Source organism: Fulmarus glacialis, unplaced genomic scaffold, assembly GCF_000690835.1.
Source record: "Fulmarus glacialis isolate BGI_N327 unplaced genomic scaffold, ASM69083v1 scaffold12404, whole genome shotgun sequence".
NCBI classification, from domain to species: Eukaryota; Metazoa; Chordata; class Aves; order Procellariiformes; family Procellariidae; genus Fulmarus; species Fulmarus glacialis.
Genome location: NW_009206133.1, coordinates 1,157 through 27,904, shown reverse-complemented (window position 1 = coordinate 27,904; position 26,748 = coordinate 1,157). Strand labels below are relative to the sequence as shown.

General features: G+C 38.2%; 1 protein-coding gene across 1 annotated transcript; it reads right to left on the bottom strand.

Annotated features, from left to right (window-relative positions):
- Positions 1-26,470, bottom strand: KIAA1524 (KIAA1524 ortholog; the record flags this gene model as incomplete). Its single annotated transcript, XM_009575637.1, has 20 exons — positions 1-324; positions 1,435-1,574; positions 2,078-2,160; positions 4,653-4,766; positions 6,444-6,640; positions 7,389-7,499; positions 7,583-7,657; positions 9,862-10,054; positions 14,982-15,100; positions 15,900-15,999; positions 16,766-16,907; positions 17,753-17,912; positions 18,417-18,644; positions 19,763-19,838; positions 20,521-20,666; positions 20,821-20,943; positions 21,920-22,016; positions 22,621-22,715; positions 24,850-24,962; positions 26,298-26,470. Coding segments are annotated over 20 exons (2,656 nt in total), but the record flags the coding sequence as incomplete, so codon positions are not given.
- Positions 26,471-26,748: the final 278 nt, after the last annotated feature.

Genomic DNA, 26,748 nt, shown 5'->3' with positions numbered 1-26,748 from the left:
TTCCACAATTACTACTTTTTCTTCTCAATTTATAGTTAAGCTACTTTAATTCTAGATTTTTTTTTTTAAGCCAGATAGTATGCTAGCATCAAGTTTAAAAATCTTTACATACATTCATACATATGTATAAGATACTAAAACCTTAACAGAGCCTTACAAAGTGAGGTTCACTGTTTCTGCACTTAACTTCCCACCACTTAGACTGTGAATCATTGCAATCATATTGGAGTGTTTGTTCAGTTCTTTCTTCTGTAGTTTTACAAGCGCTTCTTTTTCTTCCAAGCGTCCTTCCAACTGGGATTTTTGAACTTCCAGAGAAGATGCCTGCAGAAACAAACAAAATGTTATCATTTCCTCCATTATCAATTGAAAAACATACACAATACAGTGAAAGCTGAGTGGCCTGGTGATGAATTTAAGCAAGTAATTAAAAAGCATGGTTTTAAAATCACAAGCTTGTTTCAGAAATATCTTTCTTAGCTATACATTTGGTGCACATGAATGATTACAGCTACTGCCACACTTCAAAACGTTAGATGCCATGGGAAAGTACCAACCCCCATGTTATCATTGTCCTATTTAAGCAGAAGTGTCCACAGTTAAGCCATCCACATTTCATTTCAAGCCCCACACCAGTAAATATTTACCGAGAAGAAGGGAAATATTTGCTATATACTGGATAATATTGCCTGGAGAGATTAGACTTTGCTTCCAGAGAATGGAAATACAGCAAATGCTTTGCCAGACTGCACACTTTGTGATTGCTGATCAGTTTGCACATAAAATGAATCTTTGTCTTGTGAGTTTACAGGCAAGGACACATAAGTTGCACTGAAGTTTTGGGATTTTGTTTTGTGTTTTAAACATTACCTGGTTAACTTGGTATAGCCAAACTGGTCTCTGTTTTGAAAAAAGACACTATTTTTCTTAGAGATAAAAACAGATATTTTATAAGAATTTCAAAGATCAAAAAGAAAATCAGATGCATTTTGGTGCGTACATATGTAGTATATGTACCTTAATTCGGGACACGAGAAAGGTAAGAAAAGTAAGCCAATCCACATTTTACAGTAGTCAAAACTACTGAAGAGGAGTGTGCTACATTGTCTTATTGAATATTGCACTACAGGTGGGTTGTGTTTTGCCCCCCCCGCCTTCTTCCAAATGTTATGTACTCACACACCATGCCTCATATAGCCTCATTAGAATCAGACCCTATCTTCTATTCTTTTAAATTCAAGCTCAGCTACTCAAAACTCAGAAGGTATACAATTAAAGCTACTCAAAAGGTATACAGTTAAAGCTGAGATAATTTGTTCTAGTCCACTACATAGACTGCTCTAGTTTCTTTAGCCATTTTACCACTGAAATACTGATTTACCAACTCTATCAAAAATTCCAGTCTCTAGAATGCAGGTGCAAATAATTCCTTACCTTGATACTCAGTTCCTTCCTTGCTTGTTCCGTTTTACTTAATTCCTTTCTGAGAATATCTGTAGTTTGTTCCATATCTCTTTTTTCTTTCTGCTGAGCTGTCAGTTTTTCTTCCAGAACTTTTATTTTCTGTTGCAAGGCTTAAGAAAACAAACACATTAAAAGATGGGTTGGCAAACTTAGAAAAGAGATACTGCATTGCCTGGGAAACAAATTTTTTGGTTGTTTTTTTTTTTTTTTTTTTAAGACTCAACATGGCTGCTATTAATTGAATTACTGAGTAGTGCCACCTACTGCTAAGTTTTAGTGGTTGCTTCCAGTCATTTGCAGAAGAGTTAAAATTAAGCTCTTGTAATTTGCAGTTCCTACAGAAAATAGTTCTAATGGAAATGCTGCAAAAAGATCCTGAAGGGACACATGATGCTGTGCAGAGATTCAGTGAAGTCCATATATCACATTTATATATCCTTTCAAAAAACCCAAAAATCTATATTTGTTTCATTCAACTGTTAAATTATGTATCCCTGGCTAACTTTAAGATTTACAAGTTACTTAGTATGATATAGCTGCTTATCTAGAGCACTTAACAACAGTTAGTCCAGTTAGTTCTCTAGGTTCAGTGACCTTTAGATAAGCGACTTACTCGCTATTTTGCCATCTCTCTCCTGTAGCTGTTGCTGTAATTCTTTTCTGTGATCTTCGGTTTCTACCAACTGTGCAGCAGTCCTAAAGTTGCAGTGAAATAAATTTTAATGATCAAAGTGAGATATGCCACCATTTCTTTGTCCTAAGAAGCTAGAATGATTTTTGTATCATTTCCAATTGCTGTCAGGAGCTTCAAATCAACAAACTTATGAATTTGCAGGGTGTGAGTATAGATTTTATTTCCTTCCCCCCCCGCCATGAAACAGTCGTTTCCCTTCTCTGATCACGGACACATGGTAGAAACTACTGAAAACATTCATACCTGGAGCTTAAATACCAGTTACTGTTGCCTTTGATTACAGCCACAAAGCATTCAAAAATACCATGATAGAACTGAAATTGTCATTCAACCCAAGTCAAAATTCACTGCCACTAGCAATTGAGTATGCTGGGTTTTTAGCTCTTCGTATGCTCCTGAATCGACAATACCATTAGTAAAACCTGTTTCAGGTATTATCCATGCAAGCACATCTATCCATAAAGATTTTCCAGTACCATTCCGAACATCTTCCAGATTGTCTTGCAACACTTAGCAAAAACAACCATTTCATAAGATGTCACCATAGCCCATATATAGGTCTGCTGCAGTCCTCACTAGTTAGAGTGCCCAGTGCAGTGTGCCCAGGTGGCCAAGGCGGCCAATGGCATCCTGGCCTGTATCAGAAATAGTGTGGCCAGCAGGAGGAGGGAAGTGATCGTGCCCCTGTACTCGGCCCTGGTGAGGCCGCACCTCGAATCCTATGTTCAGTTTTGGGCCCCTCACTACAAGAAGGACCTTGAGGTGCTGGAGCGTGTCCAGAGGAGGGCAACGAAGCTGGTGAAGGGCCTGGAGAATAAGTCTTATGAGGAGCGGCTGAGGGAACTGGGGCTGTTTAGCCTGGAGAAGAGGAGGCTGAGGGGAGACCTCGTCGCGCTCTACAACTACCTGAAAGGAGGTTGTAGCGAGGCGGGGGTTGGTCTCTTCTCCCGAGTGACTAGTGATAGGACGAGAGGAAATGGCCTCAAGTTGCGCCAGGGGAGGTTTAGACTGGACGTTAGGAAAAACTTCTTTACTGAAAGAGTGGTCAGGCCTTGGAACAGGCTGCCCAGGGAAGTGGTTGAGTCACCAACCCTGGAAGGATTTAAAAGACGTGTAGATGAGGCGCTTAGGGACATGGTTTAGTGGGCATGGTGGTGTTGGGTTAACGGTTGGACTTGATGATCTTAGAGGTCTTTTCCAACCTTAATGATTCCATGAATAATATTTAGTTTCCATGATCACTTAATATATAGGTACTGTCATCTACCAGCATTATAGCTGTAACCCGAGTACTTTATACTCTGTGAAGCTAGTCTACTTTTTCCATTACTAGCTAGCCTAATTTCTAAAGTATACTCTAACTGCCATTTGCCTTGCCTATATGGCATCTGCTGTCACTCTTGTTTATCCACTTCCTATCTACCAGTTTCTAAGCTGCAGCCTCTGGCAAGAGAGGGGGGGAGTGTATTTCCATGATCTCCATTTTATTCATGGCAGTTAAAGAATATCTATAGAATAACTGTGCCCCTGACCTGCCTTTAAAAAGGGGCAGCTTTCATCAGAATATCTCCCCAGTTACGCTGAGCTGCATATTGCACCAGTGAAAGTAAGTATCCAAATTTATTCAGTAGCAAACTAATGTATTGGTAAGAAAATTTTTCCATTTGAATCAGAACTTAAGATAGCGATTTGGACTGTTCTGATTACTGACAAGGCAAGAGTCTGGAAGGATGAAATGAACTTTGCAAGTAAAACCAAGAATACCATTTTATTTCTAAACTGAACACAAGGCCTGCCTATGAGCCTATTTTAAAGATATCTTCTGCAAAATTAAGATTTAAATAAAATTTCTCAATTACAAACCCTATTCCCTTTGTTATGTTGGTGAAAGGTACATCAGACCTCTATTTTAAGGAGGAAAAAAAAAATCATATTTAGTCCTCAAGAGGACATAAGTAATGCTAGTTTTATGGTTGAGGAATGATGTTTTATATCACAGACAGAATACCAACCATCACTATTTCTAATATAAATTTTAAATGTATTAGTTTAGTAGGGTTGCTTTTCTTTTTCTGGTTTAGTAACATTACAGAGACACTTTGCAGGCTAAAAGGGAATATGTGAAAATCTTTGCGTGATAACAGCATTTAAGAATTCAACAACAACCAAAAAGACACCTCCTCACCCCCTCCTCAAATGCACCCAGGAATTGGGTTGTCTTCATTGCTCTTTTTAATTCCTACTGTTGCTGAAGTCTGTGGGTATTCCTCCCTGCCCCCAACCAACATGGGAGCAAACAAAATAAACCACCAAAGTCACTACTACGAATTTTCATCTAACATACACATATAATGCAACACTGAAGCATCTTTTGCTTCCTCTAACTCCACTTCTCGGATGTTACTTAAAGCACAATTGAAAAATTGAGACTAAAGTGCTGTTTAGTTTTACTGTTTATCTTTAATTTGCTTTAAAAAGACTGAATTGAACTTACCTGTCATTCTGCTGCTTGAGTGATTCATTTAGTTTCTTCATTGCTTCCATTTGTTTATTTAGTGAATTGCATGTAATCTGTAGATCTTTATATTGTCTTTCAGTTGCTTCATACCTACAAATGAATTAGGGGTTATGGTTGAAGAGTATAAGTACTTTTGAAGAGCTTTTACTTTAATAGTTTGTCAAATAAAGATACTTGACATCATGTGTGGAATCATCCCACTCAAGCTAAAAGCAAGGTGGTTTGGGGGGGGTTCAGTTGAGGATTTTTTGGTGGTAGCTTGTTGTTTGTTTATGTGTTGGGTTTTTTTTGTTTTGTTTTTTAAATGAACATACTTGGAGGAAGAAAAAAAAACCCAAGCCAAGCTTCAGTGGATCCCTTACATATGCTTAATTATTAACGATCAGGAAGCAACCTTCCTCCAATAGAAAACTCTTAGGAACTGACAAAACATACATATGCCTTTAGAAATTTGACATACACAAACTCTTATAAATTAGCTATTTGCAGTCATCTTTTAAGGGATCCTTTGAGTCAGTCTATGACCTCCAGTTGTCTGGTGATACTAAAAACTGAACATACTGAAGACAATGCAATGTGCATTTAATACAAGTTTATGAGGCAGATCTCATGCTCTAAGCAAATGTTTTTCTACTTTCCTACCAAACCAAAAATTCTCTCCCCTGATGTCAGTTATCTGATTGTTTTTAAGGAACAGTATATTTAAAGTGTGCAGATTGTTTAGAAAGCAAGTTTTTGCTTTATAAAACACATTGTAAGAATCAAAGTTATTTAATTCCTACTTTGGAGAATTTACAACTATTAGATACTAGATTGAGGCTGGTTTGTTTCACATAAATTAATCAAATACATTTTCACAGAGTGTATGGCTGCATACAATTCAAGCAAAAAAGAAGGCACTTCCACAGTGACCATACTAGATACTTATTCAAGAAACCCCATAATGGACAAAAGTTTTATACATTTTTCCTCCCTCAATGACTCCCTTATTGGCAGTAATATACCTTCAAAATTGCCTAATATAATGCCCGCACCCATTATTAAGCAAGAAACTTGCTCTCAATTTTATTAGCTTTTTTTCCTTGCTGACACCTAGTGACAAGACCAGCTCATGTCAGTTGAAAAGCCAAAGCTCTTTTAAGCCTTTATGCTTCCAAAGCATTTTCTATTTTCATAAATAGTTTCTATCTCTATGTACTTTGTGTCTCACATGTCCTTTTTTAGCTTTCTTTCCTAAAGAAATAATGCTTGTAAATAATTCAGGACACACAAGGTGCCTCCTTCCTCCCTACCTATTTTTACCTAATTTCACTCAAATTTGCTACAGAAGTGATCAAAGATGCAAGCTCCTACCTTATGCAGACATACTATATTGGCTGCTTCTCCAGACTATTTATAGCATGTCATCAAGATAGCATATAAGATCAAAGAAAGAAGCTGAAAGTATGGTATAACACTAATAGAAACTAAGCATTGTTAATTCTGTTTCTTAGAGAACAATGCTTCCTTTTATACAAAGTTCACACTATTTCCTGAACTGGACCTTCAACATCTACAATTTCAGTTCTGACTCCATTTAACATATTAACTTCTTGAATGACTTAAGTTAACCTCACTGACAAGCATATAAAAGAAAAAAATAATGAATTTTTCACTTAAAAACATGAAGTAGCATGTAATGGTACCCTTCTAATGTGCTTAGCCCAGTAAAGGGCTTCATCACTTTTTGAATATGAAGTATTTGCTTAGAGATCTTATGCGCCCTACCTCTGAAGAAGATCGACAGAAGATTTTTTCAGTATTTCATGTTCTTCAGCAACTGTTTGTAATTTCCTGTTGTGTTGAAAGAGCTGTTCAATATCAGTCTGTGCTCTTTCAGATTCTACCTGCTGAGCTTTCAGCAAATCATTAAGTTCTTCATTTTTTCGTTCTGCATCCTTCAACATTGCAGCAAGAGTTCTTGCCTTTGAGTGGAAAGACACCCCCCACCAAAAAAAACCCCATAATTAAAGCAATTCTGTTTCACAAATCACTTTGTAATAGGCTTATTAGAGGCCACAGATCTAACACTAAAATGCTATCAGCTACATTAAGAAAAGGATTTGTCTCACCGAATATTAACTACAAATTAATTTGTTCACTAAATTCCTTTAGCTCCCTTTATAGACAGTGTGAGAGGGAAGAAGAAAGTAAAAGATACATTTTAGCTATCGATTTAGTAATCTGCAGCCCAACCTTCATTACAACCTTTAAAGAACAGAATTGATTCTGAGTTTTCAATGCATACCTCAAATACATACCCCACAGAAGCAAGCTTTATTTGAAAGTTCATCTTTGACAAGTGATTAAAAGGCACAAACAGGAAAGTTCTTCATATAGCAGCAAATTCTATACAGAATTCTAGTAAGTGGCTTCATTCATTTTCAAGATTACTACCATTAAATTAACACTAATGGTTAACAAACAATAATCAGCACAGTAGGTTAGTTTTGTTGACTTTCTGTAAGGGAAAGGGCATTAAAGAAAACTGTTCCAAAAAACAATCCAGAGGAAAACAGGATGTTTATGATGAAAATTAAGACTGCCCTAACTTGCAAGTATAGCTTACAGCTAAGCAGTACAGAGTTTCCACACATGCAATCACAGTTAAAACTACCTAGACTATTACTCAGTCCCACCCCAGAGTCCCAGAAGGAAGCTCCTGCTACTTACCTCAGACTCAGCCTGGGCTCTCTGACATCGGTACTGAGCCATCAGCCTATCAGCCTGAGCCAGAGCTAATGCCTTTGCTTCCAGAAGGTCCTGCAGCCTAGTTTCTTTAGACTGTATGTGGGAAGAACATTTTTCATTAAAGTTTTCTGAATGTACAGACAGCAATCTACCCATACACATTAGGTTGTACTCACTGCTAATGCCGACAGCTTCTGCTCATAGACATCCATTATGTCAGATATCCTCATATCAGCAATCGGCTCCTTCATCTGTGGAAATGTTTTCCAATTACTGCTACTGTAAATTTATATTTACTTAGGTAACATGCGCCTAAAGAGCTCAGTAGTTTTGTGAACTCCACCTGTCCACTAGCTTTTTAAGATCTTATTTTTATACCTGGGACTGTCTGCTCAAATGCATCCACCTGACTTTTGTTGAAAGATCGTGAATAATTGAAGTATTTAGGCTGAACAGGATTCTTCTGCGGAAGACTATCAGTTCAGCACTACGAAAAGGTAACATCACTACTCTAAAATGGTTCCCCTTGGTCTAATCTTTGCTGGAGAATTAGCAGTCACCTCATAGGAGACCGAAAGTAATTTGCCCTAATATTAACAGCATGAAATGCACAAGGCTGAAAATCCTTGTTCATATTCTGTGGCCTTCTCAACATACAGATTATCAGAAGAGGCCCAGGAAAGTTGTTCTGAAAGGATACTATCGAGAACAGAACTTACTATGTTAAGCCACTGACTTACTAGAGGAGTAATATTTACTTATATTTACCATATATGGCACAAGTCCTAAGTGTTTATTAAAATATATGCCCAAGTCAAGTGAGAACACTACTTGGTGATTTCACGGTATTTTTTCTTAAGCAGTGCTACTATAACACCAGTTTTGAGCAGCTGTTCATATATGCTGATGCGTAAGCAAGTGCAAGCTATCCCAGCTGTTCATACAATGAACACCTACTGAAAAGCTACCAACTCTGCACCATTTTGAACTATCATGTAAGAATTTTTTTGCATGTAACAGTAGCCCCCACATAGCTCCAGTTCTCAGCTCATTTTCCTGTCCCTGAAGTAGGAAACAAGTAGTTTCTTCTTCTGCTTGCAAACTTGTCATCTCTATGTCCTTTACTACTATAAGAAAAGCTTCTGTAAGTTCCCTTCACTCTCTCTGTATAGTAATACTATTAAAAGTGTTTCCTCGATTATGTTTTTACACACATTTGAGCTTCACACAATATACGGAACACACAGAGGGATGAAGTACTGGATATCTTAAGTGAATGTGTATATTGATTTTTAAAAGAAAGTTCTACTTTCCTTTAAAGGAAAGGTCAAAGAAAACATTCACTCAACAATTCATCAACAACTTTCTCCCCTCAAAATTCGAAGCAGCTTTACAATCTGTCACATTACTGGAAGCTGCTGCACTAGTGCTGCTAGGCACCAGTGGCTGCTTTGACTTACATTAATACATACACAGTAGTGCACCTACAGACTGTCACGTGCAGTCCTGAAAAGGATGATCAATGGGAGCATCCAGTGGCAGAGTACTAAGTAAGCTGATAAAGACTCACTTGACCATTTTCACTATTATTCTAGCAGCTGACTGGAACTGGTAGCTTGCTTGGTTTCATTCTTATCAGTTACAACAGAGACACGAGGGTTGCAAAGCTAAAGCTAGAGGCAATGCAGATATCAAGCCGTTATTCAGGCACTTTCCCTTAATTTTCCCAATTTACATACTGTTCTTTTAAAGTCAAAAGAAAATAGGAGCAATAATCCATCACTCAGTCTAAAGCAGCTACAAAGCAACTAACTTGCTTTGAGCAGAAGAGAAAGAGGAAATATATTCAGTATCTGACAGCATGGCTTGCAAAGAAGCGCACTGTATGTCGTGCCTGTTTGAGTGCCTCATTCACAATGCATGTTGCTGCAGAGGGAAGCAAAAACTTTCTTCTGAAGTAATAATAGTGCCTTTTCAAGAAGGGCACAAAAATTGAACTGCAAATGCTAAAGGGTCAGCTACAGGCAAGAAAAGGAAAATGTTCGTATGCCTGTTTAGGCATCCGAGAGATGCACCATACTCTTATAAAGCAGCATATCATCTCTATTTTATCACATCTCTATTTCTTAGGAAGAGGGGGCAGGAGACTCCTTGTATGTGTCTCAGAAAGTCTAGGCAGTTGCAACTATATCTGACACCTGCCTCCACATCTGACAACTAGAAGAGTGTGGGCAACCCCACTGGAGAAAGGGGGTCTCAATAAGGAGCACAGCTTCTGATGCAGCACAAAATCATCATTGAATTCTGCTAAGGAGCTTAGTAAAAGGAGCACATTTTAAATAGGTGGGAATCTAAATTGAACTCAATTGATACATGTGCTATAGCCTGACACTTGCATTTTAATTTCTGTCCTCCCCAGTCAAATATTTAACAACAGTATATAAATTCTACTAACCTCTAGTCCAGAATGAAGTTTTTGTATTAATTCCTGAATATTTGAAGTTGTGGATTCATCACTTGAAGGACAGGATGAAGAACACCTCACGGAAGTAACACTGGTCACGGGTGACTGCATTTGGATTCTTTTTGATGTGTGCTCCATTTCTTGTCGTCTGTAAGCATTATTTGCCGCAATGCTTTCACCAAGCCTGTACAAACATAAAGGCTATTAAAGAAACAACCTGCTACAAATATCATTGCAAGGATTGAAGATGAGAACAATTTCATAATATAATTAACTTCTCTTTTGTTGAAAACAGACTATGGGGAACAGTCGCAGTTGCATTATCACACAACATTAAGATGTAGCATCAGGCACTTTCCCAAACTGTCCAGAAATACAGAAAATTGAAAAAAATGAAAGCCTGTCAAGGCTTTAGAAACAAATGCAGTATCTTGCCACAAAGGACATGGTGTTCAGCTATTCTTGAGCAGAACAGATCAGATCATTTGTCTCTTATTAGCCTGAGAAACAGGTTATTTCACATCATTATTCAACTTAACTAGGCCACTGTTTGTAAGTAGGAAGACTGCAAAGGTATTTAGTAAGGATTTTTATTAGGCATAAAAATAAGAAGATTGAATCATGAAAAGACAGAGTGCTACCAATAAACCTTAGTTTTTCCTTGTCTGCGATGCTATTTTACAATACTATATTAGGCACAGCACATTTCATTTTGTAAGTTTTAACCAACATTTAAGTATGCAGATAGAAGTGCAATCAGTTAAAATTCGTACAAGGAAGACAACACAAAAGCTTAGACATAAATAATTACAGTACCTATACTCCAGCATCTGTGTGTAGCTTGTGGTTGGCATTTTCAAGGCAGCTACTAATGACATGTTCCAAATCAGAGAATGAGAAGCCAAATGAGCTGATTTTTGAGGCACCAGCCAAAAAAATCTTTTCCTCTCAATAAATTCCTTAATTACTAAGTTATCCCAACCACTTCACTGAAGTGCTGTCTCAATTGCTTCCTAAGGGAACAGAGCCCATTTTTAACTTGCATTTATAGACATGTTATTTGGCTATTCCATTGTACAACTCCAGACATATTGGATTGTACAGATCCTTCATTCTCCTGCCAAAGTATTTGTTACTGGCCATTACAAAAATGTTTCCTATGTCCACAAAATCATGTGATCACAGAATAGTTGAGGTTGAAAGGGACCTCTAAAGATCATCTAGTTCAACTCTGCTGCTCTAAGCAGGTTGCCCAGGACTACGTCCAGTAGTTTTGACTATCTCAAAGGATGAAGACTCCACAACTTCTCTGGGCAGCCTTTTCCAGTGTTTGACTGCCCTTACAGTAAAAGTTTTTTTTCTTATATTTAAAGAAATTAAAAAGGTTTTTTACTATTTCAAGTTTGTGCCTACCTCCTGTCCTGTCAACGGATACCACTGAGAAGACTCTGGCTCCATCTTCTTTGTTCCTTTCCATCAGACATTTTTACACATTGATAAGATCCCCCCCGAGTCATCTCAAAACTAAGCAACCCCAGATCTCTTCAGTCTCACCTTGTATGACACATGCTCAAACATCTTAATGGCCCTTCACTAGACTCACTCTAGTATGTCTGTACCCCTTGTATAGGGGAGCCCAGACCTGGACACACCGCTCCAGATGTAGTCTCACCAGGGCTGAGCAGAGGAGAATGATCACCTCCTTTGACCTGCCAGCAATACTCTTCCTAATGCAGTCCAGGGCGCTATTGATCATCTTCACCATTCTTGAATACAGAAGTTACATTTGCTTTCTTCTAGTCCTCAGGAACCTCTCCTAATCACCATGACTTTTCAAATATAATCTGGGGTGGCCTTGCAATGACATCAGCCAACTCCCTAAGCACTCATGGATGCATCCTGTCAGGTCTCATGGACTTCTGTATGGGTCCAGTTGGTTTAAATGTTCCATAACCTGATCCTCTGCCACCCAGGGTAAGTCTTCCTTCCCCTAGACTTTCCCATTGCTCTCAGAGACCTAGGATTCCCAAAGGCAAATCATACCAGTGAAGACCAAGGTGAACAAGGCATTGAGTACATCAACCTTTTCCACGGCCTTTGTCATCAGGTTCCCTGCCCCATTCAGCAGAAAGGCACACATTTTTTGTACTCTGTCTTTTGCTGCTGATGTACTGGTAGAAGTCTTTCTTGTCACCCTTCATATCTGTCACCAGGTTCAACTCCAGGTGAGCTCTACCTTTTCTAACCCCATCCCTTGTATACTTGGGCACTTTCTCTATATTCTTCCCAGGTCATCTGTCTCTGCTTCCGCCCCTTGTATGCTTCCTTTTCATATTTTAATTTTGTCAGGAGCTCCTTGCAGGTCTCCTACCATGTTTGTTCAATTTTCTGCTTGTTAGGATGGGATGGCCCATTAAGGCCTTGAAGAAAATGATCCTTTGGGGAGGAGGGGTAAAAGGGATGGAGCAGGAGGGGGCAGGGAAAATCAACCAACCAGCTCTCCTTGACCCCGCTTCTCTCCAGGGCTGCATCCCATGGGATTCTTCCAAGCAGATCATGGGAAAAAAAGGCCAAGATCTGCCCTCCTGAAGTCCAGGGTTGTGATCCCACTTTTTGCCCTGTTCCCTCCTCTCAGGAACTTGAGCTTCACCATCTCATGGTCACTGCAACCAAGGATGTCACTGACCTTCACATCCCCAAACAGTTCTTCCTTGTTTGGCAGTAATTAGCTTCTCAATATTCTGTGTTAGGAAGTGGTCATCAATGTGCTCCAGAAACCTCCTGATTGCTTGTATCCTACTGTGTTACCTCTCCAGCAGATATTAAGGTGGTTAGAGTCCCCTACAAGGACCACAGCCTGTGAATGTGAGGCTTCTTCCAGTTGTCTACTTCTTTCTGATCTGGCAGTCTGTAGCAGACACCCACTAGGACATTGCCCATTTTGGTCTGCCTCCTAATCCTAACTCATGAACTCTCAGCTGGTTTATCTGTCCCAAGGCAGAGTTCCATGCATTCCCTCTGCTCTCTCATAAAAAGGGCACCTCTCCTTCCTCACCTTTCTGGCCCATCCTTCCTAAAGATCCTGTATCCATCCATTGCAGCACTCCAGTCATATGAGCAATCCCACCACAGGTCTGTGATTTTTACAGCCCTGTAATTGCATGCAGACTTCTCCTGTTTCTTCCCAATGCTGTGTGCATTATTTTGCAGGCATTTCAGAGAGGCACCCCACCTCACTGATTTGCCAGGAAGAGTATGAGGGCTTTTCCCCCACAATACTGTCCTGTAGGCAATCTCTTATTTATGTGCGTATTGGGGTGATGCAGCTTTAGCCTTATTGTGTTGATTGTAAGGTTCCTCCTGTTCACATAAACCCAAACCCTTTGTTTTCCAGCCCAGTTTACCACTTCCTTACTTGATTGTTGGTCATCTTTTCCCCTCCCTTGTCGCTTTTAGTTTAAAGGTCTCCTCATCAGGTTGGCCAGTCCGTGATCCTCAGTCTCATGCTCATGGAAACCAAACCAAAACTGTTTCTGACACTGGCTGCACAACCAATTTTTGATCTACAGAATCTGTCCACTCTTCCTCAAGTCCTTCCCCTCTCCCTGGCAGAATCAAGGGGAACATCACCTGTGCCCCCATGGCTTCCAGCCATCATAGGAGTCTCCATTTCCCAACCCAATAGGCATAGACTCTGTCTGCCCCTCCTTTGGTACATCTGGGGTCTCAGGCACTTGAAACTGCAAGGTCTTGAAGGATCTGGTCAATCTCTTCCTCATCATCTCTGCTACAGCAGGCTGCTGACCTCCAGCAGCTCCTTTACTTGGCACCACAGATCCTCAGCAACTGTACACCTCCTGAAGGCTAGAAGACTATCTCCTACTGCCCCAGCCTTAGCAAGAGGTCCCAAACACTCCCTGCAGCCCAAGATCTTGGGACCTGCATACCTCTTCTGAAACTCTATTTGGGTTGGTGCTTCAGCTTTCAAAATGTATTTTGTACCTGTTTTGATTGTTTACAGACATTCCTCTACTTAAACGACACGTGCGCCCCCCCATATTTCTTTCCTGCAGTCTACAGCTAACTACATATGTTGATATTATTGATATATAGTACTACTTGGTAATCATAAAACCAGCACTGATGTTTTCAGGATGAACACAGTTTTAGACTCTTATTACCGTGTTCTTATCACTGGCCTATTTTTGGGTTATGATAGAAAAGAGTATGATTCTACTGTGTGGGGAGTTTTTTGTTTGTTTAGTTTTGTTTGGTTTTTAAAGTTCCAGTTCATGCCACTATCTTTACAAACTTTCTCAAAAACAACCACAAAACCACAATGAGGCAAATTACCATGATTTGGTTAGGTCATCTTCCTTTATTTTTTTCCTCATATAAGTAATAATTCAGTCACTGTTCCAAGATAAGCTAGTTATGTTACAAATCTTTCACTCGGGAAAAGTGGCTTATATGCCAAAAAGACATCTGATCTGGAAGTCCTTTCAAACAATTCCCATTTTTGTTTTTAAAAAGCTCTGCTAACAAAAAGGGAAGAAGTTTCAGATTGGTTTTCCCTGTTTTATTACATCCACAGAAATAAGGACTCCATCAAATAGAGTTTCTCAATATTTTTTCCCCTACTTAGACCACCTTAAATACTACCTGAACTGCCATCTGCTTGTGTCTTATCCTATTCTGTTCTTTCTTCGAAGTTACTGCAAAAGGGTAAGCAAAGCTTTACGAACTGAAGTGTGACGTGTGACAAAGTTCAGTAGAGAGAGGAGAGAGAAATATGTCAGTCAGAATATTAGACACACTCTGAGTAGAAAGTTTCAAGAACAGAATTCAGAAAAATGAACCGTGAAGGACAGAAGTCAGTCACTACTATGCTTTCTAGGATCTGATGTTAATTGGATACCATCAGCATTTGAACTACTTCCTTTGGCCCCCAAGATCACTACTGTCTCTTAACTGCAGATATAGAAAAAACAAGACAATTTTTCTAAAGTTTCTGTCTCTGGTGAACTGAAAGTAATATGCCAAGAAACATGAATATCACTAAGCCCATAAAAATGTCAAATCCTACCAGACTACCACAAAAATAAACTTACTCTATGGCAGGAAAATCTGGTAAGGGTGCAGCCTCAAACAGTATTCCAAGTCCCACTTGGACTTGCTCTCTATGGTCTGATATTAAAGCAAACGTCAAAGGCATAATCAAGCGTTGATCCTAAAAAAGAAGCTACTTTGGTCAAAACAAGATATAACAGTCAACAACAAAAAAACCACCCAGACATCACAATATCAAGGCCTACAAGCACAGAAGTGTTTTATTCAAAACTTAAGCTACCTTCTTAAAGTTTCCATTGACTTCAGGCTCAGAAACTTAGAAGGGTAAGAGAAGTGATTTTTACACTTTGGAGTATTTAGAAACATGTTTTCCCATTAAAGCCAACACAACAGGTAAAGAGACTACTTAATTCTTTCAAGTTTAAGTGCTTGATTTCCATCATCAAGGGTCACAAGCTTAAGTTTTATAAGGATTTCCTGAGGACTGAGAAACTCATTGCTACTCATTAAGTTACACAATTCCCGTTCTTGGAAAAAAACCCTCCAGAAGAGCACAAAGTGTTTGACTATCTGGATTACTTTTCCACCTACAAAATAAATTGTTAGGGTACCTTCTGACCAATAGTTACCAAAAGCTGTTTTGACTACGCAAAGTCACAAATTAGATGTATATATTTAATAGTAACCAACCCCACAAATAATTATACGGTTGTGATAACTTTTTTCTAGTTTGCTATCTTTAAACTGCAGTCCTAATGCAGTCTTAAAAGGATAATTCTTACCAGGCAGCTGAAGTATGATTTCACATGCATTACTGAAATAAATGATTGGAGTAAAAGCAAACTCTCTTGTTTTGCCACTTCAGAGATAAGTATGCAAAACATTCAGAACTAAAACTACTGTAGTGCAATGACACTTTGCTTCACAGATATGCTTCCTAAGACATTTTAAAATCATACCTGTAAAATTTTGTAGAAGCTGACCTCCATACCAGGTACGTCCTGCTTCAGTCTGCTCATAAGATCAAGTGTTTTCAAAATAATATCAGCAGCAAGTTTGCTTTTATAAATAGAAAAGCAAAGTGGGAGGGAAAAAAAAAAAGTAGAGTGAGATTTGTCAAATCAGCACTGATGAATAAATTCAGTCAATTTAAAAAAAATGAATAAATACCTTCACAAAGAAATTAAATATGTCTAGCAAGGCAACAATGCTAACACCAAGAGAGATCACCAAGTTCCTTGGACATGCTTCTCCAGCATGCCAAGGATAGCAACAGTGAAGACCAAAAAAACCACTTTCAAGTTGAAAGTGAGGAGAGTTTAATTGTAGGTCCAATTATGTTTCACTGTTTTTTGGCCATATAACTCTTAGTTATATCGACATTCAGGTTAATGACACTGAGCTGAAGGAATGTATATTCCATTCTCAGTGCAATGATTCTCTCCCCCTCCCAATACGTGATATTTTTGAACTCTGGTTGCATAAAATCAAAATGAAAGATTAGGTGCCATGAGGAGTTCTGGTAAGCTTCAACTTGGATAAGTTTGAACCACTGCATGAGGTTTAAGGTCATTGTTCCACATAAGTGGATCTCCAGCTTATGCTGAAAACAATATCTGAATGTTTAAGCTAGGTTTTACCCATTGAACTGACCAGCAACATTACTTTCTATTGCCAAAAAAATACTAAGTTTGATTTAAAAATAGTATCCATTTACATGCATTTAAATGGTACCTTTCAACTACAATATACTTTCCATTAGAACAATATCATAACTGTCATCAAGTCTTGCTAAATTAGACTTTAGATAAATTTATGTGCTCACCACATTTTAGAGTCCACTACTTTTGTCCCAAAACCAGTGTCAATCCCACTATAGGTAAATTGGTGTTCTATTAGAGACATGCATTGGCTGGCAGTCAGTACCTTCGAGGCATGCATTTTCAGTATGTCATCTCTACAGAGCAGTAGACTGAGTTAAGAATAAACTTAATATACCTATGCTTAGGTATTGGCACCAAAAGGCAACATTTTCTAATAACAAAGAACACAAAGCACAAAAGCCTCCAAAAACGCTTTTAAAACCCAACTACATAAACCACTTAAGTCATGCTTAACTCACAAGCCAAGTAAGCTTCACTTTTCAATTAAAACACACACTTACTTGGAAACAGACAGGTAAGGGAAACCACAACAAAATGAGTGGCATAAAGAAAGATGATGAACAAAAGGCAGCGAACAATCAGTCCCTAATGCAAGAACTAGTTCCCTAGGAGTGAATTAGCAAAGCGACTTTTTCACAGAACTCAGCTTAGATGCAGGACTATGTCCTGTAGTCATGTCCTCTTTACTACGTGACACTGTGGACACTAAGGACTCCAAGAGGAGTGTAAAGCCATATCATTCCATGTTATTTTTCCTCATTTCACTGATTTAAATTTATATCATATTTGGCTGGGTGCTGCACTTGTCTTAGCTAGGTGAAAATACTAATACTGATCAAGAAGATGGCCACCCAAACTCCTCTTGCAATTTCAACAGAAAACACTCATCTTCATTTTTGATCTGCAAAGTTCTTCTGTACTGTTGAATAGCCACCACATTTTACCCTGCACCACTGTATTACACAATAATTTCACAGCAATTAGAAATCTACTTAAGGTCTTTCAAGAAGACAGTCCTAAGTAAAATTAGGGCAGTTATTGTCATTAAAAGCTATTAGACACAAGATGGACATTTCTTCTAACATCTTAGAGCAGATCATGGTGGAGGAATAATAAATTAACTGCCAATAGGCACATAAAAAGGATATTTGTCAGGACATTAATAGTCTTGACCATTCTTTCACACTTTTTCTTCACTAACAGCTCATCCACAATCTGTTCTGGCATCTGAAGATGATCAAGAAGAACAGGCAGCAAAAGATCCACAAAGTGTTCAGCTGAGGCGCTGTTCCCAGTATTAATAACATCCTGTAATAAATACATTTTATGTCAATATTTAAAGCTACAGAATAAGGAAGCCAAGCCTCCTCTACCCCTTCCTCCACCAGCCTGTCTTGTAGCTTTCCCAGCCTCTTGCTATTTCAGACTGCTGATCAGTATCATACTGGAGGAGGAAGTTTACCAAAAGCACAGAAACAGCAGAAACTTCCTCACTTCTACAAGTCCTAGAAAGTAATTCTTTGATAGCTTTGTATCTACCTCATGAGTTCATGAACTGCCATATCTTCCACTTAACTTTCAATGCAGACATATTTCTAAAATACAGCATGTCTTTAAAGAAAAAGTTAAAAGAAAAGTTGGTTTACAGAGTATGGAATTCTAGAACAGGAAGAATTTTATTTCAGGTATATTTTTACATGCTATGTTTCAAGGAAGATGCTAATACTTGTTTAAAAAGCAATTAAAAATATAACTGCTAAAACTCAATAAAGTTTAAAGCTGCTCTTTAAACTCAGTTATCAGTCTTGGTACCTCAAAAATCTCTTTAAATAGTTGCAATGCTAGAACTGAACAGTCTTCAGAGCCGTCCAATGGTTGGTTTGACAAGTGCACCAATGCAACAGATGGTTCAAAAGTCTTTGAACGAGTCACAAATCTGGTATTTCCAGAGACTGGCAAGTCAGATGGCTCCAGTATAGCCTGCCGCAGGGTATGACGCAATTCTATCACAGAACAGAAGGCAAGCAGCAGTTCTAAGATCTGTGTGAAGAGAATGAGAGTTCAAATGCTTTTAAATCAAGTACTTACAGAGAAATTGCAACTCACATAGGACAAGTCTAAAAAGATATGTAAGTTCTATGCAACTCCCTTTAGCACTTTAAAGTTTTCTGAAGAATAGTTTTCTTTCCTTAAAGCCAAGTCAGCAGCAGAAATACAGTTCATTACACTAGTGAAGGCTTGTGACAGTTAGTATTCAATGTATTGCTTTCCCTTCTTTCTTAAAAAGCATGACTGCTGGCTAGCAATCTAATAAGCAGTAGAAATGTGTATATGCTCAGAATGAAGAAAGCTATGGAAGGCAAAATATGCTGGGACACGAATAGATGCACACGTGCATACTCAGAGACAAAGAGGAAAGCACCCCGGAAAGCTCCTTGTCAATATAATCCTTTCTAAATAAAACCAATAAACACCACCAACAACAAAAAAATCACATACACAGAAACATTAGCATTTATCATTTACTATAATGCAAAACACTTTCATGAAAAAAGCTTAAAATTCATTTCACAGATGTATTTAGCCCAACTATTTTCACAACATTTCATATTTTAGCCTTTAGCAACAGCTGGCCAATTTTTCATTTATGTAAAGTGGCAGTGAGACAAAGTTGAATGCAACAATTAACTGCTTAACTGAACGTGGCATCTATTTGTTCAACTAATATGAAAGAACTTATTCCAAAGTCTTTGAAATTAGCATCATGGTTCCCTGATCATCAATTCAAAGTCTGAGTAGTATTAATTCAAGTTTTAGCCAATGAAGTGGGGTACATACCGCATTTCTCATAGATCCCAAAGTTTCTTCTTAGCCAAAGCACAGAAAGTGCTTATGTTGGCTTTTTGCCTTTATGTCTGTTGCCTGAAAGCAGACACACATGATCTGGCAAAAACCCCAACCATTACAAATTCAACCTGACAGCCTTTTGAACAACTAGAAAATATAAACTTGATGAATACCATAGGTCACTTAAGAGTCCTGAAGTCAATGTATTTCATGATCAACCCTCATACACAAGGAACCTACTTATGACTGCAGAAGTGGAACTAGATTAGGAGTTGTACCCTCTTAGGCTTAAACTGAAAAAGTATAAATACCTTAGATGATGAATTAGGATCCCTTCCATGAAGAAGATCTAATACTTGACCAAGGCATGAGGTAAAGTGCTCATATCTATGGCATACATAGAGGAGAAAAAAAAAAAAATTGGAATTTCACTCAGACATTTATACTGAGTGATGAATGCAAACCTTACCCCCAAACACTTCCAGGTACAGTGATAATTTTGATAACATAATTTCTATCTAACATAGACTAAGCTTTAAAAATATTCTAAGAATGAAAGCAAAATCCTTAAAACAAGCTGAGATTTTCCAGCTATTTTTACTGCTAGATTTAGATTCAAATTCAGCAACTAAATTCTGCTAGCTGAATTTGCAGAACAACTAATCAAGCCCTCCACAGAACTACTCGGTAATGCTCTCCAGTAAAATTATTACAACTTCAACCATACTACTCCACTTCAAGATAATATAGGCCTCTACAAGGCAAGATAGCTATTCATCAAGTTGTCTGACCACCCATACTGTCCAGACAAAGAATTACTGAACACTACTATTAAATATTCCTTAAGTGACAATGAAAAAACAGATTTTGATTCACACTTCTGTGTGAAACTAGTAACACAAGAATCCTTTAGTTTCAGGTACAGCTGTTATAATCAACTAGTAACACTCAAAAAGCACCTAGGGAATTTTTTTCCAATGTTTCGTTCAGAATACAAATAGCATACAGCAAAGGAACTGAACAAGAACTTAGGAAAAATATCCTGTACTTTTAGTAAGTGAAGCCATACCTGGTAAGATAATCTGCAACTTTGGGGTTCTTCAGAAGATCCATGAGTAGATCAACAGAGTATTTTCTTGTTAGAGTACCATCTCCATTTACAACAATATTGAATATTAACTGAAATGTCTGATGGATATTTCGAGCATGAAAGAGCTGAAAGGAAGAAAAAAAGTTATGTATGGGCACGTACTTACTTTGCTGGGTCTCTTTCTTATTAAAACTAGCTGGCATTAGAATTTTATTTTGCCAGTGACTATTAGTTTTATCTACAACTTAAGAGTAGAATAGACTTCAAAGTATCACTTACTTTTTCTCCTACTTCTTCATTTAAAGTAAGGCTTGATAATACTGAAAGTGCAAACACAACCATAGTCAAACTACTATGGGCCAGGAAACTTATTAAGGTACGATAGAAACTCTTCACATTATTCTAAAGCAAAAAGGAGAAACATAGGCATTATACATTTTATTCTGCTCTAGAAAAACACCAAACTTAGATTGTAGATATTTTATAAATAAGCCATACAAATAATGAGTAATAATACAAAAAAATTAGAATGATAACTGTTCTCTAGGAAATTATTTTAACGTTCTACTGCACAATACTGCTGTTGATGTCAATGACTAAATTCTCTGTTGAACTTGTATAAGGAAAAAAAAAACAAGGAAGAAATTCCATCATCATTTTAAAGAAAGATGAGAAAGTAATTTTGCTAAAGTGTCTAACAGAAAATAACCACTGAAAATTGACCCCATCCCTTCTCTGCTCAGTGATCTGATCTGACAATAGTTCCTTCTTTCCTCCCCTTCCCACCTTTCTTCCAAGGTAAACAGTACAACATTCACTGCCATGTAGATGAATTTGTTTTTCTGAATTGAAAAACAAGTTATGTTTGCACTGATTTATGAAGAGACAGGAACTGAGTAGCTCAGATATGGATGTGTATTTGAGGATTCAAGGGCCCTGACCTGACATCAAGATCAGTGGGATTTTATTGATATATCTTTTAAAAGGCAGAGCTCTTTCTTGGCCAAAGTTAAAGCAGCTTACCAAAAATCCAACTACAGTCTTTGTATGTTAACAACATTTAGTTTTTCTAAGGAAGAATGCTCAAATCTGAAACTCATCTTTCATTTGCAGAGAACAGTTGCAGAAACTGAATGCATAACACAAGCTAGTGCAACAACACAGAAATGTAGAGAAGGAAAGAGAATACCCAGTTTCCTGTTCTACTGGTTATTTTCTCCAATATGGGAGAAACAACCGCCAACTTGGGAGAACAAACAGGTCAGGGTTATTATTACCACAAAAAAAGCACGTACGAAATACTAAGGTGATTCCCCACAGTCAAGTAACTCTTTTGCCCTGAAGCCAGAGAATCATGCCACAAAAACAAAACTCTTACCAAAGATTTTATTTGAGTTTGAATAGACAAGTTGTGACGACAGAGATTTGCCAGGAGTCCTAAACACGGTATCGTTAACTCATCTTCAGTGGATTGACTTAAAAGAAAAGTCCAGAAATTTAAACAAAGATATTTTTAGTAAAGCATCCAGAATTTAGTTACAAGAATTTGTTTGTGGTTGGTTTTTTTTTTTTTTTTTTAAATTAGACACCATTCCGCCAAGCAAAGCAAAATTCAGATTGCAATCCCCATAGTATGGGCAGTTTTTAACTGAGCACATCTGTAAAAAAAAACAGTATCAGAGATCAGTACCATCAAAGGACGTTTATTGCAGGTGCTTTTAATAGGCATTAGATCTCTTACAACACTTGCACAGAATTCGTATTAATTTAACATAAGCCTGTTCCTAATGACAAGCACGAATTTTCTCCTGGCTTTTCTCTTTGTTAGCTCCTGCTCCCGGGGGTGTTGGTGTGGGCTAAGAGGCCAATTAATATTCAATCACCCAAAGTCCCACAATCACTGCATTTGACAATCTGTAACAACATGGTTTTCAAAGAAAAATCTCTGTTAACTTCAGAGCAAAAATGCCACAGCTCACTCTGGAAACCAGGTTAGTGCAATACGCTAACGGCCTTCAGAAAGTTTAGAAACTTAGCTAGATATTTCCCATGAGAAAAGACAACTGAGTACACACTTACACATGATGCATGAGAAATGAAATTAATTCATCGATGTTGGCACCAGCGCAAAAGACTGGAACATTGTAGGTTAGCTTCTGCAGCAACTGAATACTCTGAGGAAATAAAAAGCTATTCACATATGTCTTTCCTATAGCATCTCACTGAAGAATGTTACAAGTTACAAAAGCTGAAACTGAAAGAACAAATAACAAGACACCACAACTGAATTAATTTTCAGACTCTAATAATGTTAACATAACAATTACAGGAGCTGCTGCAAGCACAGTGAGTCATGTCCTACCACATTGATGTACTTACTAAAAGCCCAAATAGATGAATAAGGTTTTATTTTGACAGAAGAGTTACCTTTTTAGCCCCTCCAATTCTCCCCTTTGCCTCGTCAGCAGGTTCTCTATTCTGCGAGAAAGGGGCTTTGTCCTATTGAAAAATCTAGAAGTTTCACCAAAATCCAAAAAGCACTTTGCAACCTCTTGTGGAAATTATGTTTATAGGAAAACAGGTTTGCTGTAAAGACTGCCAACAGATCTAATGGTAGTAAAGTCCTTCATACAGCATTCTTTTGGCACATAACATAACTGAGTTAATATGAAATTAGCCAGCAACTAAACACCACACAGCCGCTCACTCACACCCCCTCCCCCCACCCCCCCTGCTTCTGGTCAGATGGGGGAGAGAACCGGGAGGACAAAAGTGGGAAACCCCGTGGGTGAGATAAAAACAGTTTAATAATTGGAATAAAACAAAGTAGAACAGTAGTAATAACAACAATAATAGAATATACAAAGCAGGCAATCCACAATGCAACTGCTCATCACCCGCCAACCAATGCCCAGCCCACCCCGGAGCCATGATTCCCAGACCACGCCTCCTAGTTTATATACTGAGCATGATGTCATATGTTATGGAATACCCAGTGGGGTTAGCTGTCCTGGCTATGCTCCCTCTCAGCTTCTCTGGCACCCGGTAGAGCATAGGAAGCCGAAAAGTCCTTGACCAGTGTAAGCACTACTTAGCAACAACTAAAGCATCAATGTGCCATCAACATTCCTCTCATACCAAATCCAAAAGACAGCGCCACACCAGCTACTAGAAAGAGAATTAACTCTATCCCAGATGAAACCAGGACGTATACTCAAACATGACAAAAATCACAGCATAGGATAGCAGCTGAAACAAAATATCACCATATAAATATCTGATATAAGAACTTAAAGGTCTTATAATTGGATCTACTTGGTGACTACAAAATCTCTCCCACTGACTGCCAAGTCACCTGGATCCCTAAGCCTTCTGGTACTCCTAGTGCTTTGAGAAATAGACAAACTGAGAAGTGTTCTTTACTGAATGCTTGACTCATTTTCCACAGATCAAGGGCAACAGAACTTCTAGCAAATTCATTTTCTGTTTTCCCTTTCCAGAAAAGAGATGTGACCACAGGTAGCCAGCAAGTACTTGCTGAAAGCTCAGAGCCACATATGAGAAAACCTGTGCATATTAAAAAAAAAAAAAACACCAACAAAAATTTTGCCCAACTTTACTGTTTAATGCACAGAAAGGACAGGTTAAAATTGATGAAGTCAAACTGTGAGAGATCATGTATTCACAACAAAACCCCCTAATAATAATAATTAAAAAAAAAAAAAAAATCAATAATGTCTGCACTTGGCTCCTAAAAGTAAGCTTCCACTAGCACAGCCCCCTTGCATTCACTGGCAGATAGCACTGACCAGAGGGAAGTAGGCATACATGCCCTGCAAACCTCCCATGAGAACCAGCAGCCGCAGCTTTCCTTTCACTCCTTCACAATTACCTGTCAAAGTATTGATTAGACAAAACAATCTTCAGGCTTTTGAATGAACATTAGGAGAAATAACTAAATACCTCAAGCGGAAAATAACCTTCCAAGCTCTCAAGCAGTGATTTCTTGAAATAATATCAAAAACAGGTTTTTGTTTGGTTGTTGGCCTTGGGGTTGTGTGTGTGTTTTTTATTTTTTTTTTTTTTAAATTAGAGCAGGTGAGAAGCACAAGAAAGATTAAAGAGAGAATACAAAGTGTTAAAATCCTGTCATACTAGCCTCATACAGCAAATAAAATACATAGCTAAGATGAACTTTCCTTCAACACATTATTTCAGATAGAGCTTTTAAAGAGTTATTATATGCATACAGTATAATGTATACTATGCAACAGTAGCCAAATATTATTAAGCATTAGTTCCTGTTACCTGTAATAAGACTGGGTCGCTAAGATTAGTAGAACTTCGACGAACCACTCCTGCCAGCACGCTGGTCAGATTGTAGGTATCCTGAAGAGCTTCTCTAGTCTCATTGTCTAAAGCTAGAATTTAAGAATTATTAACAAAAACCGTATCTAATAGCAAAAGCAACTGTTGTATTAGCTACCAATCTAAGCAGAAGCCAAAGTCTTTGACCAGTTTTTCATGTATATTTCACAAATAACTACAAATAAATCACAGCTCCTATGCACCTGCATTTCTACTTTACTTCTGAACTTACAGTTAATTGAAACACTAATACTTTTCCTTAAGATTCTTGGACACTGAACGAATGGCCTACCTCCTACCTACAAAGTTTTAGTTCTTTGAGATCTTGAAACCTCCACTTAAAAGGCTTTAACGCTTAAAATCACTGATCTCAGTTTCTTGCTTCACACTATGGTGGGCAAGTAGACTAAAACTGATACCTTGATAGTGTTATCTAGCAATAGTTAAATAAAAAAAGCCAGTTTTGCTTAGGCAGTGTTGGAAAAGATGTAGCAAACACAGATAACAGGTAAAGCAACACATCAGTTGGAGGAGGACTAATTCTTAAAGTTTTCCAGATCCAACAGGTTGGAAAAGATAGTCAAGAACCCCAGCAACAAATATATTTTACAGTAGCTGCTTCAAAAACATAAAAGGAAGCTCAAAGAGGCTAAAAACCCCAAGAATCAGAGAAGATAAACAAGGTGTCATCATAAAGGACTTAAATCTTGAATAACTACTCATACATGATGAGCAACTAAGCAGTGAAGGGATAATTTTTCCCTGTATGTGTAACCTACGTATGCAGGTTATGGTGAGCACAGAGTTCCCTAGACAATGAAGTCCTACTTCTGTCAAATGGGGGAAAAAAAAAATGCATCTCAAGAAACACATAAGAGGCAGTAGAACCTATTTCATAATTGGGAAACTTGGTGCACACAGGCCGACGCCATTGGAGAGCCCAAACTGCCGGCCAGCAAACACTCCAATGGGAGAGGTATACTGAGGTGATGACAGTTGTTGATGTACCATGGTTTCTCCCTATCTTTGCATCCCCTACGCAGGTTTCTTCACTTCATTAAAAAAGGCAGTCTCTTCAAGCTCCAAAAATCAAGGACAAGAGAATAATTCCTCACGCTACTCATTGAAGAAACAAATTCTGACAGGCACGATCATTGTAATTTCACAGTGATGACTTCAAATCTGCTTCTCATGGTGATGTAACATCTTACCTGGTCTTGTATGTACTGTCAGGCGGCTCAGCCAAGCACTCCACTACAATGAAAAACACTTCATCTTTCACACCTTACGCTTCTCCCAAGAAGTTCATCACCCATGCCACAGAATCAGCACCTGTCTTGTCTTCTCTTTCCCAGACCAAAGATAAAAAGTTCAGATGCAAACCTTACCTAGCTGTGATAGCAAAGTAACCACAGACAAGGTTAGAGATGGGTTTATATTAGCATCCTCGAGGAGTTCTACTAGGCAACTGAGACATTCACTCGGTAGAATCTGGTTTGAAGCAAATAACCGTGTAAGCTTCAGTCCAGAGATAACCTGGAGATAAAGGGAGAAAAACAACCTTAATTACTCAACTGCAACAAAGTATTTAACACAGAAGTCAAAGCACAGAGTTGTATTAAACAGATTTTGCCCTCTTTGACAAACCAAGAACGTAAGTGCCACTCTAACAGGACCTTTGTATTCACATTTGCTGCAAAAAAAAAAAAAAAAGCTTTTAAAAAAAATCTGGTTTTCATTCCATTGGATGTGTTCCCTTTACTCTTAGAAAGTACCAAGTTTACATTGTGATCATTTATAATATATTGGGGCTTCTTTTGTTTGCTTGCTGACAGCATT